At 40.1% G+C, this 17,381-nt stretch overlaps 1 protein-coding gene across 1 annotated transcript in view; it reads right to left on the reverse strand.

Annotated features, from left to right (window-relative positions):
* The window catches only part of CLMN (calmin), a 69,460-nt gene that overhangs the window by 12,438 nt on the left and 39,641 nt on the right, over window positions 1–17,381 (reverse strand). Inside the window, exons 2-5 of the mRNA XM_027673909.1 lie at window positions 7,073–7,134; window positions 4,454–4,549; window positions 2,885–2,968; window positions 217–309 (exon numbers count right to left, since the gene is read on the reverse strand). Of these exons, the coding sequence (XP_027529710.1) occupies window positions 217–309; window positions 2,885–2,968; window positions 4,454–4,549; window positions 7,073–7,134 (335 nt within the window). The remainder of the gene's footprint in view (window positions 1–216; window positions 310–2,884; window positions 2,969–4,453; window positions 4,550–7,072; window positions 7,135–17,381) is intronic.

Raw genomic sequence — 17,381 nt, forward strand, 5'->3', positions numbered from 1 at the left:
ATTGTTTCCAATTTACACCAAAATAGGTCCAATGAAGTAAAATGAAAGCAGCTGCAGGTATAAAATTAGTGTATATTAGGAGGGCAAAGCTCAGCTTTACTATGATTAATTATGTTCTTTAGGACTAAAAATCAATTTAAAAATCAGTATTCAGCTGGAATAGATTGATACCATGAAGACTGTTCACTTATGAGTAAAGTATTCAAATTTTATTACCTGAAAAAACAAGATTATATTCCATATTAGTCCAAGAACCAGAGAGGAATTTCCATCTGCTATTTCTGCTGCATCAATGCTAACAAGCTTTACCTGTAAAAGAGAAAATAAATCCAGAGCCAAATTCAAAAAAGCAAAGTATATGCAAAAAATGCACTGAGACTACTGGATATGTCCACAGCACTTCTGCCGCTGACTGGCTGGCCAGAAAGCAATACTGAAATCTTGTGTTAAGGATAATTTTCCCTGATGACAGGCACCCTGCTTCTGGAACTCCTATCTGAATGCTCCAGCATAGTCTGCAGTACAAAAGTGAACCCAGTTCTGCATTCTTGGGACCACAAATGCGTTTCCTCCATATAAAAATGGAAGAAGACAGGGCCCACTCCAGTGGATCCCATTCATCTTTCTGACTTCTCATACAAAAATTTAAAATCCTAGTAAGATCTGCTTACTTCTTTTTTGCTATACATCTTGTTCCTCCTTGCTTATCCCACCTTACACAGCTTGTCAAAGAGTTCCGATTACATCAGTGAGCAAAGGATAGGGTTGCCTAATCCAAGCAAACTCTAGACTTTCCCACAGAGGTTTTTTCCAGCTGATAACACCAGGATGTTATTCTCTTAGACAACACAGACTTGTTTTGGCAAAGGTCACAGGGGAGGGAGGAAACAAGGAAGCTGTCAGTACTGCACAAGGCACCCAGACTGAGTTAAAACCCAGCATACAGCCCATTTATCTCAGAGAAATCCCGGACATGGTGAATCACTCAGCAGTGCTTTGCCCTGCTGCCCCAGCTCCACAGAAGCGTATGCTGATGGGTTCCACTGTGGTTTAATATCTAACCCTGAAGCTCCTGGCAGCCAAGGCATTTTGCCAACACTTTCATCACCACCCTTCACTAACTGGTTTGGTTAAGGTGAAAAAAGGAAAGCAAAATAACTTTCTACCTAGTGGTTTGCACAACATTTTCAATCTTAGCAAGAAGACACCTCTAGCTGTCATATTTCAAGGCTCAGATTTCTTGCTAGCTGCAAAGTATTTGGCATGGGAAAACCTTTAAGACTTGGTGCATTTGAATAGCACTTTCTCCACAATGGGGAGCAAGTGGCTTTTATCATTAGACTGCTCAGTGTGAGCTCTGTCCTCTTACTGCTGCTTAAGCTTGTCACTCAGCTCCACAGAAATACCCAGCTGGTAATACCAGCTGCTGGTATTACCCAGCAGCAATATTAAGATATTGGCTGCTTACTTTTAAGGGAACAAGAAATCCATAGAAAAGGAGGTTCAGCACTACTAATTAAAAGGCCACCTGTACTCTAGGCTCCTCTTGCCTGGTCTTGCTCACTGAGGTTCTAGGTTATCCCCTGAGGTCCTGACAACTAGACATGCTTCAGCTGCAGCTCTGCAATGTCCTGGTACCAACAGAGAGAAAAAAAAAAATCTCATCTGCCAGTGGGTCTTAGCTGGATTTGGGTAGAAAGCATCAACAGGGAAACTGTTAAGAAATATTTTTTCAAAGTTCTATAGCAGGACATGTAGATGCACACATTTAGGGCCAGATCAGCCTCCACTGATGGATTTTCCATAGGGAGACTGGAACACCTGGAAGTTACTGGACTATTTCTTGACCTTTCACGTACCCTCCCGAGGAAAAAGGCAAAGGATATTAAACCTCCCACATCTCAGAGGTCATAAGAGATGCACTAAGACCTCACATCATGCTCATTCCTGCACTAGGGTTTTCAGCAACTCTCCTGCAGGATCTCTGGAGCAAGAGTTAAGCTCAGTGCAGGGAAGCAGCAAAGTGGCATCAGTTTTGTTTGGGCATTCCATGCAAGGCACGGTTCTACTCCTATAGACACACTCCATTCCCCCTCACCCATTAAGATAAACCTTACTGCAGTCCTTTATAGGAAATAGCTCATTTTCTCTTTCTGGAAGATCTAGGTATACCATGTATATGAGTTGTGACATGGCTGGGATTTCTCTTGGCCCCATTACTTCTCAACATTTTTCAAGAGCAGAGAGTTTACAATACACAGGCCATTTCAGCAAGGCTTTGGAATAAACCCATATTGGGAGAAATAAAAAAAAAGGAATTAATAATTTCAAGCTACGGGGCCTGATCACTCGTAGTCACTTGCAACTTTAGGAATTTATATCCCCATAAGGCTTTGATTCCTGGAATTATGTATCTATGTCATGTTCCTGATTTCATTTTCTCTTGCCTTTGACTCATTATCAGCTGCTGCAGCAGTCAGTTTACCAGAAAAATACATGATTTGTAATACTCAAAGTATTTCCCACAAAAGAAAGTCACCTACCTTCAGCGTAACTGAAGTAATGCCACTAAGACCCAGCTCATAAAAATTACTTGCATTTCTTTTTATTTTCTTTTAATATTGCGCTCCTGATCCTTTAATCCCATTGAACTTTTACATATAAAATGAACAAATAATCCTTGTTTTAGACTCCATAGGTGTTCTTGTTGTGCATTTTTATGTGGCTTTTCAGCCTTGCTGCTGAAAGGTAAGTCACAGCCTCTTTAAGCGGTACATTCCTCTTACAAACATGAAGCATATCTGACTAACTACAGTTGCAACAATTGCAACTTGCAGCATACATCAGGAGAAAAATATTAAGACCAGCCTTTGGAAATACTCACATTACTGTCCTCCAAGAACTTAAGTGCTTTGGCTATGTTGTTCAAACGAAAAATGCGATGGGTTGAAGATTTGTATTCATGCATCTAGATAAAAGAAGAGCCACAGTTTTTAAAATGGTGGAATTATTCAGCAGGTCATACAAAACTTAAAAACCTACAAGCACTGAGGCAAATTAAAGCTAGGGAAATCTACCTGTGTAAAATTATTGCCATCTTTTGTGAGCAGTAAAATGCTTCAACTACATGATTGTAGCAAAACAGGGTTAGCAACCAGCTTTCCTGCTCTCCAGATGTTATCACTCTCTTGGACCTGCCACATTGATTATTTATGTAATCATTCCCCAGCCATGTTCAGTCACAGGATCAGATTTGCCTGAAAATCCATAATAATAGATTTTTTTGGTCTTGAATTAAATAAATGATCCTAATTAGGAAGCATGAGCAATTTTCATAGCAGGCATAGGCAGGTGGGATGAAAAACCCCTCACTTTGGCAGAAATGAAACAGATTTTGCATGCCTGTTGCCCTTTGGCACACTGTTTTTATCACATGCATACAGAAACACCTAACAATAAGTTTGGCCAGCTGATCTTGCCCCCTTCCCTGACCTCCTCCCTGACCTCCTGGGGCATAGCCTACAGTTTACCATGATGTATCTCCCCCTTCAATTGCTTTCCAGCCTGGTTCTCAATGCAATCAGTGTGAAGACACAGACACTGCTGCTTCTGCTGCAGCTTCGCAAAACTCCAAGAATATTAAAAAATAGGTGGTTCTGAATGTGTGACTGCCGTTCCTGCTGCAAAAAGCAGGTGGTCAGTCACTACAGAGCATCACCAGGTCATCACAAGTGCATCTGCAGAGGTGAGATGGCTGCAGAACGGGCCCCTCCTCTTGTCCAAGTGAGATACCCACACAGAGGAGAGTTCTTGCTGACAAGATTGATGGAGAAAGAAAACATTGAAGTCAACTGTAACTGGGCTTTTATATTTGCACTGGGTGTTCCATTTCTGGTATGTGGAACTTTACATAGCTCTTACAAAAAAAGGAGGAGAGAAAAAAGTTCTGATTAGTGAACCTTTGCCCTGCTGATTCAGACCATATTAGTAAGACTAATGAAAACTTAGTCAGGATACCAGAACTAAACTCACACCTACAGCAAGCATCAGCAGACATACTGAGTGTCATAATGATCTCAGACAAAATAGAAACCGAACTTATGGATTGAAAAAAAATACAGCAAATATGTGTTTTCTTGATAATGTGACTTGGGTGATCTCCAAATGGAATATGTAAGCATTAATGTATTAAAGCCTTATATACCCTGAGGGGTAGGAACATTAACACTGATTGCACACCATTTACACCTCATTGTTATGTATTTCCTTGAAATCTTACAGCTCAGAACACCAGCCTGTAACATAAGGAAATTACAACAAAGCCACTGAAATTCTTATTACTATACCCAAGAAGTGGCACCAAATGCACCCTTACTCCTTGCATATCCATATATTGTTGCTCATAACATACCAAGCTCCATTCCTATGGAGGTTTCTCCCTCTCTTTACATACCAACTTTTGTCCTGACAGGACTTCCAGGAGTGCCATCAAGATTTTGCCATCTTGTATATCAATAAACAAGTCTTTCACTTTCAAAGGGGGCTTGCACTGTGAAGAAAAGAAACCAAATAGCTTTTAAAGCAGTACTGTTTGATAAGTCACCATGATTTCAGAGAGTCAGAAGGAGAATTTTACAAAACAGAGATACTAGAAGTAAATCATAGCCTGCAGGAAGAAAGCGCTGACTATTCTTCACATCTGTGGCAATTTTGTCCTAGGAATGCTGGAGCTAAAACTGAGACACAGAATTGTAATTGAGATCAGACAAAGACTAATTCCAGATTTCCCATAACACAATCTAACACTAAATACTCTGCTAAGAAGTGACCACCCAAGGGTTGGGTGCTGATCCCTCAGACTAAGACAAGTCCACCAGAAGCAAATACCACTTTATACAGAAATAAGCCTGTGATCCAGCCAGCCACAATGGTCCTGTCTCCTCTGAAAGGGTTCTGGTGTGCCATTCTGCTTCCCTGTATTTTCTAAGTACTTGAAATAGCAACTTCTTGTATTGTGTCTCTTCTCAGCAAACTCCTCCAAAGGGAACCGCGTCCTCACCTCACTGAGGTGTTGGATGATTTGCGCTCTGTGAGGCACACAGCCAAATCAGCTCAGGCCTTAGGGGTAGTCTTAGCTGCAGCAATTACACTCTCTTCAGGTGTCACTCACTCATGTATCCCTAAAGAGCCCAATCTTTTTATCTTTGGATGGGCAACGCACTACTGTTCCATTAAGCACTACTCTTGGCAAACTGGGACCACACATTTTCATTACTGGTCCCTAATCTAGCCAAGAGTACTAAACAATGCTCCATGAAAGAAAGCAAGATATCATTCATTTCAAAATTAAATAACCTATCTGAAAGCCTCAAACCCAAACCTTTTCTATTCTTTCAGTACTTAAGGCAAGAACAAAGAGAACTCAGAAGTGCAAATTATTTCCAATTATCGCATGACCAGCAGAGCCAGATCCTCTCAAAAGATGACCCAAGTGGGATGGTCTGCTCCAAAAGGAGACACACCACACCATAAGTTTCCTGAAGAAGTATAAGAAGACTTCATTGCTGCCTCTGAAAACCACCTTTCTCAGTGAGTGTCCTCAGGGAATCACCTGTAATTAGAGACAGCTTTGATGAAGCTCTCATTATTTACATGGGTATGTTTATTATGCCACTTCCAGGAAAAACATTAATATAGCAGAAGACTTTTGCCCTTTCTCCAGAAAGGCATTTTGCTTTGTTGAGTCAGAGAGGAAAAAAATTTGTATGCACTCCAGAGAAAGCTGACCTGCCCACAGAGGTTTTAAGTCTTCATATGCTTGGCACAGCAGAATTAACAGCACCCTACAGCCTTTTTCATTATATAATTCCTTCTGTAAATCAAAGACCTCCTCTACAGTCACATATTTGACAACCCTTTCTGACAACTTCCAAAACTGCAGTTAGTTTAAAGCCCTAGAGCCTGATTCATGAAGGCATCACGTAACGCTGTCTTCGTTCTGAGAGGCCTTTGGGAGCAATTGCTAGTCAAAACATTTCTAGCTAGCCTTATTCTGATTTTCCAGTGAGTTTTAAGAGGATCCCTTTATGCCTTCAGCAACAGTCACTGCAGAATAGTGGACTTAAGCAACTATTTACGTGATACCTTTCTTCTAAAATCCCTTTACTGTGTCTGAAATGCAATCACTTCCCAAGAACTACAGAGGCTAAACTTATAGTCAGTTTGTGGCCCAAACTTAGACCTAGTCCGTTCTTTTTGAAATTTAGCCACAGATCCTAAAGCATTGTGAAGCTCAAACACCAGTCCAACTTAGGACTTGTCTAGATCAGGAGATGGTCTCGTTTCTTGATCCTGCACTAAGCATTGATACTGTCTCAGTAATATTGAGATTTTTTTTTTCTCTCTTTTCAACCAAAACAGCAGGAAAAAGGTTCTCAGCATGGCAGACTACTCAGGAGAGCTAGTACTTATCTGCTATCAATAAGAACAGTAAATTAGGTTTAATAGCCGTATTATATTGTGATTAAGAAACAACTACAGCTTAAAGATATGAAGGGATGTCCAAAACTTAGTTCACTGATGTAAGTGGACATGTGAAGATCCCATCATACTGCCCCTCACAACATAACTGTAAGGAATTAATGTTTTCCATCTTCAGTTCTGGGATGAAGACGGGTTCTGAAGAACATCTGTCGTTGGCCATAATGCCTCAGATGTTCAAACTTGCAGTCCAGGGAAGAACACAGACATCATCACCAGAGCAGCCTCAACCACATTTGATTTTATGTGGGTGCATTCTATGGGAAAATTATACCCTCAGGGTAACAATCATTAACATTAAAGACTTTAATGCACCTAAGATGAACTGAAGCTACCCAAGCATTGATTGTGCCTGAAAACAAATTTTAATTTAGCCAGAAACAGGCTTTAGCTTTCCCTCATCCTCCTCCAAATGTCTCCACATGCACAAAAGTCAACTTTGTTTCCAAATTTTACCTCCTTTAAAAGGAGTTAACTGCAGTCTGTCTACGGCTGTATCCTTGTATCCCAATATCAATACTGTCAGTCTTACCTTTCCCAAGTGCAGGTTTATCCATCTGGTAAAGGTCCTCTTCTGTACATTTTCCCGTTCAACTAGAAATATCAGAAAAAAACCAGTACTTAAGTTTCCAGACAAGGGAAAGCTGGTAGGAAATTTCAGAAACTGATACACAAAACAGAATTCATGAAAGCCCTGTGAATAAAACAAATATATTCCAAACCAGAAGACATAAGTTTGAGCTACAGCATTTTATTCAATTTCTTTGCCCAGACACGAGCTATACACTTCTAGATGCATTTTTAAAGGCACGAGGAAGGAATCTCTCTTAGTTTTGCAGTCTTCAATCCTCAGCTTCTGAGAGGTGAACATTTATTTATGTGCTGTGCACAGCTCTCCAGTGATGTCACCCTCTGAGCAGGCAGCTTGACTTTTCTGTGTGAATTTATAGGATTATTGCTCCGACACCCTTGCAAATTGGGCTGGAGCAGATTCCAATATACTTACTTGCATGCACAAGGAAACAGGACCAACACAACAATTTTGTCTTCATTCTTATGAATGGAAAAGCCTCATCAAATCTCATCTTCCCAGTCTCCTAACCAGTACATTTAAAATCAAAATTCCAAATCCCTAGATTGAAGAATCATTTCATTTATATTGCAATAAGAGGAGTTGTGCTTGTTTCTTGCCAGAAGTGCTGTATGCTAGGTGCTGTACAAACAGCTCTCAGGCCAGCTGAAGAGTTTTTAATCACATCTGCCATTTCCTGAATCCATTTCCATAGTGAACTACAGCAAAAGTGCAAGGGGAATCATATTACTGACCAGCTTTCATTTACCTTCTAATATAAAAAAGTAAACCATATATTTAATATAAATGAAGTAGACTGTGAAAGTAATATTTCATTTTAAAGACAATTATTCTCTAGAGGTTCTCAAATTTCACTTGAATTAAGGAAATCTGGCAATTTATGAACAAAAACCATTAAAACTAGTTATATGCTGTATTTCAATTTACTCATAGAGTATATCAAATATATTTTAAAACCATTTTGTGTTTCTTCAGCTCTACAAAAACAGCTAACCCATCTACTGGGAAATCACATTCTGTAAAAGTCTGGTTTGTTTTTATTGGTCAGACCGATTATAGGCCAAGCAGTAGATTCCGTAAATCAAATTTTAATATTGTTCTTTTTGATCATTTTAACTGAAGGGTCAGCAGCCTCTAATCATATGTATAATTGTTTTCCTTATTTTGATGCATTGGAATAGAGCTTTCAGCATGAAGCACATTTGTCACTTTTAAGTCCTCTTATTCCATAAAACCTGATTTTATAAGATTGGTTAAAAAAAGTCATTACCCCTTAAGTGCTTTAGAAAACATGGAAAATGCCAAACTAATTATTGCTGTTGGCTTTTCTTTTAAAATGTGCACAGACTTGAAACAGCTCTCTACAAAAGAAACTGTAAATTATATTAGGATTCCAGAGTATCTGTAAAACACCCACAGCATTTACCACCTACAAATCCCAAAGTACAACAAACTGAGAGATGTGTCACATATTTCTTGAGCTTCCCTTCCTTCAGCACCCTGACCCCAGAACTGGTTTTCCATGCACTCCCACAGCCAAGGCTGAACAGAAGTGCTATCCAGGGTGTAACTTCCACAGTCGATCTGCTAAAATTAACCTTTGAGGGTGGGCAAAGGTTAATGTTAAGCCAGAACTTCTCCCAGATAAACTCCTTTCTCTTCAAACACAAGTGTTGGTGCAAAGGGGAAGGCAGAACAGACACAGGAGCTAGCAGCAGGCAATGGGGCCACCTCTTGAAGTTGTCTGAAATGCTCAGGAATGCTTGGATGGACATCAGTGCCAGGCTTTGGGAAGGAAAGGAGACCTTATCAAAAGGGCTGGATATACAGATTTCCAATGTCAACCAAAATCAAAGAGGAAACACAGAGGGTACACAGAAGCTTTCTGGTATCATCAGAGGCTTGGTTTCTTGTCCTATTTTTCACCAGTCACTTTGACAACCTTCATTTTCACAGTAAATAAGGATGCAAAAGAGAGCTGTGTTTATTTACAGATCATCCATAAACCTGAGCATACATTGGCTCCTAATTTGGCTGCAGAAATTCTGCCATGATGCAAATTAGGAGCTGCACATATGCCTTAAAGGATGGGCGAGCCAAGCTGGTATTACTGCTTCGAGAAGATCACACACCAGAAAAAAAAAAAAGGCACATTCAGGAAAGCACTTGCATACATGGACAGATTTCTGAGATTAATCACTGAACATTTCTATGGCAAACAGCCTCTTTCCAGGAAGAGCGATGACTCCAGAATGGGCACTATTTAATTCTGTAACAGTCTAAAGCAACAGTAACTGGACGGGAAGAGGAAAAGGGAGGAAATGTGTTTATAAAACCCCTAAGGTAGACAAACCTCTAATGCAGTCCATATGCTCGATGGCAGAGCTAATGGGAAAAGTTCAGCACAGGTATTTACTGATGTGTGCCTTTAACTACTATTCTCTCCAGCTTTGTGGACCTCCCAGTTTCAGTACAGCCTCTCTTCTCCACAACCTTTTCATTTCAGATGATTGTAGAGACTCTATAAACTTTATACAGTTTCTATAAATTAAATCAAATCTTTTTTTCTCCTTCACACCTACTATTATATAAAAGTGAAGAAAATCATTCAAGTCTTAAGTTCCTATGCTTGTATATATAGTTTACTGAAACTGCACTGTGTTTACTGGGCAGCTAGAGAGCAATAACACCATTATAAAATAATTACACCCACATATAGCTGACCTGCACACAAGTACCATACTGGAAAAGAAGAATTCCTTCTGTGAGGGTTGGATTGAAAGATCTAATGCTGGAAGGTAGTAAAAGTTAGGAATTGCCATTTTGATTCAGCTCATACCTTGACATAAGAGAAAAATTACACAGGGAAATTTTGACCACCACACAGAAGCTGGGTTTTACATACTCTTCCAATAAGCTCAAGTGTAACTTCTTTTCACAGAAGGGTTGAAGACATTGCAGAGGCACAGTATTTATATCAAAGTGCACATGTAAGTCACTGACAGGCATTAGCCGCAATAATTTAGAGGGGAAAAAAGCCCTAGAGAAGGAAAAGGTGTGCTGTTAGGACGATGAACCTATTCTATAACCCACACAGTTCTTTGCCCCACACTGTGTCCTAGAGGACAGGAATTTGGCAGAATTTGGCCGAGTATCTGTACCTTAGTAAGTCTGCAAGTACATATTCACAAAGATACACTGCTTTGTCAAGTCTTATGGCAAAGGCAACTAATTTGTCAAAGACTAAAACTAAGCTATTTTAAAAACCACTTGGGTAAAATTCAAGGTTAAGCTGCTAATGCACAAGGGAGTTCAGCTGCTTTCCTGTGTGGCACTATTTTCTTCCCGATCAGTCTAGAAATTCCTCAGGCATTTACTAATGCCATTTCTTCCTCTCTCAAATCTCCTCAAAGGTCATTACTGTTGCGTCACCTACAGGAAGCCAATCCCTAACAGCCTCTACATTCAACAGCAAATTTGAGATAGCAAATATTGATTTGCTTCTAAATACTATTTATTCTGTTGTTGTAGAACCAGTTATGAATAATCCTCTGAGGCACACCACGGCGGGGCTGGGCACATCAAGGAACTACGAAACATGGAAGTTGATTTGAGTGGAACACTTGTCAGGGTGTAATTACATAGCTTCAGAAAACTGCTTGATTTGCATGTATGGATATTACTCCCAAAGCAAAGCAGAACAACACTTAAATTTGCTTCCAAACCTATTAGCATTTCATCTAGGATATCATCATCAGATGACGTTAAAACCTTCACAACAGGCCAAGCTGGCTTTTAGATCCACTTGCAACTTACCTTCTGGACATCTTGCTAAGTACCAGTTTTATAATATGCACAAAAGCCAGCTTCCTTGTTTCTACCACAATTTACAACCTCTATAGATACAATATATCTGTTATTCACAAGAAGCAAGTTTTCAAGATGGAAATGATGGTGTTGGCCACCTAACCATGACAGAGGATGCTTTAACTGCCCTTGGCTTGAGAGGCCCATATTCACTTCATAAGTAACCAGTGGCCGCCATAGAACCAGCTCATAATGTGCATGGCTCTGGAGGCATCCCAGCATTTGCCAAAGTCTTTGATCTGAAGGAAATGGTATTTCTTATTACACAACAAAAATATATGGGAAAATGTATGATAATTAAATACTACAGCCTAACTCCAAAGTGGAATATGGTTCAGACACCCTAAGTCTTGGGAAATGCAAATTCCTCTCCTTCTGCCTTCCTCACCCCCAAACCCTCATTCACACAGTTAAGCAATCAATCAGTTTCTCTACTTTTGAACTCCAGGCCAATAAATAGAACAAGAACTGGATTTTAAACTTGGCTTCATAGTGTTCCTTCACTGTGACTCAGCCTAGGTATTTCTGATTACTAGGCAACATACTATCAAATCTGAATACTCTTTTCTCTGCAAACAATGCCCATGAAGGAAGCCACGCTGATTTTACCTAAAACTGCTTATTTGCGATGAAGAGAGATGCAAGTAACTGCTTGCAGGCAAATAGAGGCCATGCCATTAGTTACAGTAAGTGGTCAGGCATTAGATACAGGAAGTTGATGCCAGATACCAGATACTGTATTTGATGACCTTAAGGAAGCACAGATCCTTGTCCGGGAGACCTTCTACAGTTCAAACACAACACATGGGACAAAGTTCAAACGCAAACACCAAAGACAGGGCACATGCAAGCAACACATCTGACATGAGAAGGCTGATTAAAGGTGTGCTGTAACAAAAACAAAAGGGGGGTGAGCAAGGGAGATTGGGTGGGGGTAGCAACTGACAGCAAAATAACTGGAGAGTAGAAGATTAAATGTGTAAATTAGGGCAGGGAAAAGTGCAATTAAATTTTCCACTTTTGTTTCATCGCAACACAGAGTTACATTAAACACGTTGAATCCTCAGAGACTTAGTCTATATTATATGAAATGAAAATTATCTCACAACATAAGACAACATATAGGAAAACACATTCCTCTCATGTATATGGTGCAGTTCAGCTACACTGCTCTCTGAGTACTCAGTACTTGTATGTAAAAATCTCCATATTTGTAGGAGTGTGAATTTTAAAGGCATAATCAAAGAATAAGGAATAATTTTATCCAAATTGCCCACAAATTTCATTTTACAAGCTTCTGGATTCCTGTGAATTCTATATTTTCCTTGTGCTTAAGAAACCCCCAAACAGCTTAGAAGATTAATATAAATTTTCTGCTTGATCTATACAGGGGTTGAAGGCTTTGTTGTGTACCATATGCCAATTGGATGTAATTTGGAGCACATGAAATATTAAATCTTAAAAACTCTGGTTTTCTAAAGGAAACATTAACTACACTATATAACATGAGTGTGCTCTCAAGTTACCTTCTATGAAACAGGGCCTCTAAGCCTTCCAGATGAAGTTGTTAAGTTAATTGTTTGTTGAAACTGACCCATTTATTAGGGTCCTTATTAAATTTCTACAGCAGGTGTTGAAAGCTTGAGGCTTTTTCATTCCATAGAAGTTGCAGAGTCTGAGTCTTACTGGTTTAAAATTCTTTAAAACTCAGGTTGGTCCTGCAGAACACAAACATTGTAAGATCCCAGGCACTACATTTTCATTAGCTGCAGCTAAAGAGGTTTCTTTCGGAGTTCAATGTCTGGTTATAGCAAAATATTTACTGCTGCAATTGGTTTATTAGGATTACATGCACCAGACAAATATTACAGGATGAATATGAGATTTCTAAAAATCTCTTAGTGCTTCAATCCTCACAATGTCTGAGACAGATGTTCCTCTTACCAAAGCATTAGAAAGATGAATTTACTTGTAAATTCTACTAGGCTCTGGAAGAGAAATCCTACATAAAATATTACTATTAGAGCTGATCAAAATAGCTTCCAATGAGAGGGATTTATATTTCCCCCTTGAAAACTAATTTGGTAGTGGCAGATGGTAAAGATTCCCCTCCATGTACCCTTCAATCACAAAGCAAACATCTTTGTTCTCATGACTCTTTATACACATGGAAAATGTTATTGAACAGATTAAAAAAATTTCTCATTTACATACCAGGAATGTTATGAAACAAAAATCTGACAAGGTCAAAAAAGAGAAATACAATTCTGTTCTGAACACTCTGAATGAAACAAACATCAGTATTTACTGAGAAGATTGCTGGACCCAAATAAAGTATCAATTAGGTTAAATTCAATGGGTTTAGAATTGATCTAACAAGTGACTTAAGTGTTGATCCAGCAAGAGGTTTTCAGGCTGTGCAGAGCACCTCTTCTGGTTTATTACACACTGTGCAGGGATCATAATATCTCCTTCTGCACAAGAAAAGAAACAGGATTTGCCGTTACCAGCAATGGTCATTGGGAGAAACGCAACAACAACCAACATCTTGGTTCAAGAGTTGCTCTTCGCCCAGAGTTCATGGTATTCCAGTGCTGTTTGCTGCACTAGTCTGGTTTCTCCAAACAGTTCACCTCCGGGACTGCTTATGTTTCTTGGAGGTATTGAGGTCCCCAGCTCTGCAGCAGGCAAAATGTCCAACCCTTGTCATTGCTCGAGTGTTGAACTCTGCTTCAAAGCACAATGCTTAAGTTCAGTTTCAACCTCCTGCACCTTTCCTACTTACTTGAGTACATCAGGTCTGATTCTCTTCGCTTGCTCAAAAATAAAATCAGGAGTGCCCTTTTGACGCTAACAAAATTATAGTAGCTGCACTCAGCCAGGTACCAGTTAGCCCCATCTTCATATCAGTTAGAGAAACGGCTCTTGAATCACATTCACATTGACATGGTTTTACTAGCACTAGCACAGCCCTTTCCCTCCCACATGGAGAAGAATGCCCCATACCCATAACAGCATTTGCACCAGTATCTATATGTCGCATCTAACATGAGATCTCCATCCTCAGCCTTTGGCATCTAAAAAGAAAAATACAACATCTTCCAGAAACCATCCTACATCAACCAAGTAAGGGCTCGTCACAGAGCCCAGTCCATTTCATCTCCACTGCTCTGCATTTACTTCTAATTGTTGTGGCAAACCTAAAAAGCCTAAACTGTAATTCTTCGAGTTTTTTGACTTCCAGAGAGGAAAAAAAAAATCCTTTTTGTTGAGACATCAAAATCTGAAATGCACTAAGATATTCTGCTATACATCAGATCTGACAACAGTGCTAAAGCCTGAATAATTTGAGATGAGCAAAGAAGCCAAACAAAACCCACACTATGTGTCAGGGTTATTTGGTTATTTCTTGACATTTAGAGTCAGATGAGAACTAGCATGTGTCCAGAGTCCCATTGTGTCCTATATTTGTCAGTTAATGTTAATAGTGCTTAACTGTACTTTTATGCATTTAAAACCATTGTAACTGAATTTGTGAGCAGAATGCAGAAAATGAAGATGCAAGGGGCTTTAACACAAAATTTGAGCTCTCACTATTAGCAAGCAGGACCTTTAAAGCACCACAGGGTGGGACAGAAGAGCTGAGAAGACAACTGCCAGAGGTGGATAATCCTCTTTGTAATTTGCCTTTACCTGTGGCAAACTTAGAAGACAGAATTTTCTTCTTCTAAAATCAAGTATCGAAAGTCAGTCACAAATGTGCCACAGAACTAGCTTGCAGAAGGCCTGAAATCACAAATAATTGCTTCTTGGAGTGCCCGTGGCTTCCGGATTTTTCTTTTTTACTTCTCCCACTGTCCCCAAAGAACTCGAGATTACCCAGCCAGTACATCATCCAAACCAAGAAGTGCTTACAAAGCCTTCTGAACAGGACACCACAGCACTAGAAGAGGTTCAGAAGTAGAACTTAATTATACATGTGCGGTACTGCAAAAACAGTAGTAAAAGCCAGAATGAGTAACTCACTGCAGAGACCACCAAAACCTACTGGTATGCTCAAGAAAGGGAGTGGCCTCAGGTGGGTCTCCCTAGTGAGAAATATGAAGAATCCAGAATCACACTTTCTGCCTCTCTCCCACCTATCCATCCCTTTATTGTCTCTTATCAAAGCCAATAAGCAGCACAGAAGAAATAGAGTGAGGAGCATGGTAATCAGGTGAATATTAGAAACATGCAGAAATACATACAACTCTAAGAGCAAAAGATTGAAGAGTTTTATGGAGATTAATATTAACTAGAGAAAAATCCTGTGGCTTTGGAGGAATAAGCAGATGCTTTGTTCATTGTGGGCCAGACATGTGATCTGAAGTAGAGGGTACAAGACTGTTCTTAGAGGGATGGAGAGGAAAACAAAACCAAAAACACAACATAAGAGATAGGAGCTACACTGTGTAAGGTGCTGTATTGCAGAGCAAGGCAACCACCATTTAAAAATGGATGAAGGCAGAGTGTAAGCTGCCAAAGTTAGATTAAAATGGATAAAAAGCTGAACTACAGCAGAGCTCCTTTTGGGGCGCATTTTATAAAATCCAGGAACCCAGCAGTGACCAGGATACACCCCTGTGGAGTTGCCATTTGTCTTAAATGACCTGCTGGGAGGCATTCTAGGAGGCTTCAAGGGAGTTACACCTGCTTTTCTAAGAGAGGGAACCTGCCACAGAAGGTGCGGGCAGACCAAGGATGGCAAACGTCTGAGTGTTCAGCAAAGTCAATCATGTAGCCTCCCCCATAAGACCCCAGGTGACCCTAACTCTGCCCCCTCTAGCCCAAACACAGGCTCCATGAGCAGCACAGCAGAAAGCCTGGCTCCCTCTGCACACTGGTGAGCACTGGTTTGTTAGCACAGGGAACCGTGAGCTGGAAGTACTGGGCATTATTCTAGGTGATACTATCCAGCTGCCAAAAGTTAGCAGATGAATTATTTTTCTGAAGTCAGTAGCAGTCTTTCTTTTACTCCAGAAGGCTTTAAAAACAGGTTATAATGTGCAAAGATCATTCGGAAATAGCATTGGCACAGCTTACCAATTAATCAAAACTAGAAGGTGTCAGACAAAATCTTGGGACTGGGCTTGGATTAAGGCCTGCGGTAACACTCATGATCCCAGTTCTTCCTGAGTCTCCCAGAATGTGGCAATGCAGCCCTCAAGTGACTGATGCTCTTGATGAGCTCCACATTTTTAGCTGCTCGCCTGAAGGCAGATTTCAACAAATCTGCCAGGATGAAAACCCAAGGAAAAAAAATGTGTATATAGGCTCTCTTGTTCTGAGGATCCAACAGTAAAATAGCACCATTTTATGGTATTAAACCAATGTCATGAAAAACCACAGTACAGTGACCTGTAGACATTTCACACATCTTCAACACTGACACTGACATGCCTCCTCACTTCGTCACTGAATAGTTCACCTATAGCCTCCAGGACTAAAGCCAACTCTCTACTTCTCTATTTTTTGCAATTCTTTTCCAAATTTCAAATGAGAACATGGAGGGAACCATGAAAATTCACCGTTTGTACTTCATGGCCAACATGGAACATCCACTCAGAAGGAAAGGCAAACAAAAAAGAATTTGGATTTAAGTGCCAAGCAAATATTTGTGTTATTTCCAGAAACAAAATTACTCATAGCAAGAAAATCTGCTTTCAAGCAAAAACCCTGTTATTACATAACTATACTCTGTGTTTGCACTGCACCTTTAACCCAATTAGCTCTGTGATCCTCCTTATCAGACTTTCTTGTCCTTGGGGACAAGACATAGCATTGTCTCCTGTTACAAAGGAGAAAATGGGAGCACTGAGAACTTCAGGGACCAATTATCATGCAAGCAACAAGCCCTTCCTTTAATACACTCCATGGTGCTCATATGGCATTACATCTTTCATAAAGGCAAGTTTAAATTAAAAAAAAAAAAAAAGCTTGTGGAAAGAACAAGTATTTTGTTGCTTTGAACTGTGCTCAACATGCATAACGATCCCTCCTGAGATGGGCTTAAGAGATACACTTCAAACTTACTTGTTTGTTATATTAGCTTGTACTAGGAAGAAGTTAATCTGACATTCCAGAGGAAGGTGGACCTTCCAATATATGTCATAGTGCCTAGCACAAGAGGAATAAAGGCACTTTGGCAAGAGAGGGAGGGCCAGCACAAGGGAGGGTGTCAAACAGCTCTTTGGCAGCAGAGCTGGCCCTTGACCCAAGAGCACTTACATATCCAAACATTATCACATTAGCTCACTAATGCTCTCCACGTTACTCTTGCACTGCTTTGCATCTCCCACCCCACGCCCTAACAACAGGATTCTGGTTAATGCGTGTTCCTCAC

This window comes from Neopelma chrysocephalum, unplaced genomic scaffold (assembly GCF_003984885.1).
Source record: "Neopelma chrysocephalum unplaced genomic scaffold, ASM398488v2 Primary Assembly neopelma1_24, whole genome shotgun sequence".
NCBI lineage: Eukaryota > Metazoa > Chordata > Aves > Passeriformes > Pipridae > Neopelma > Neopelma chrysocephalum.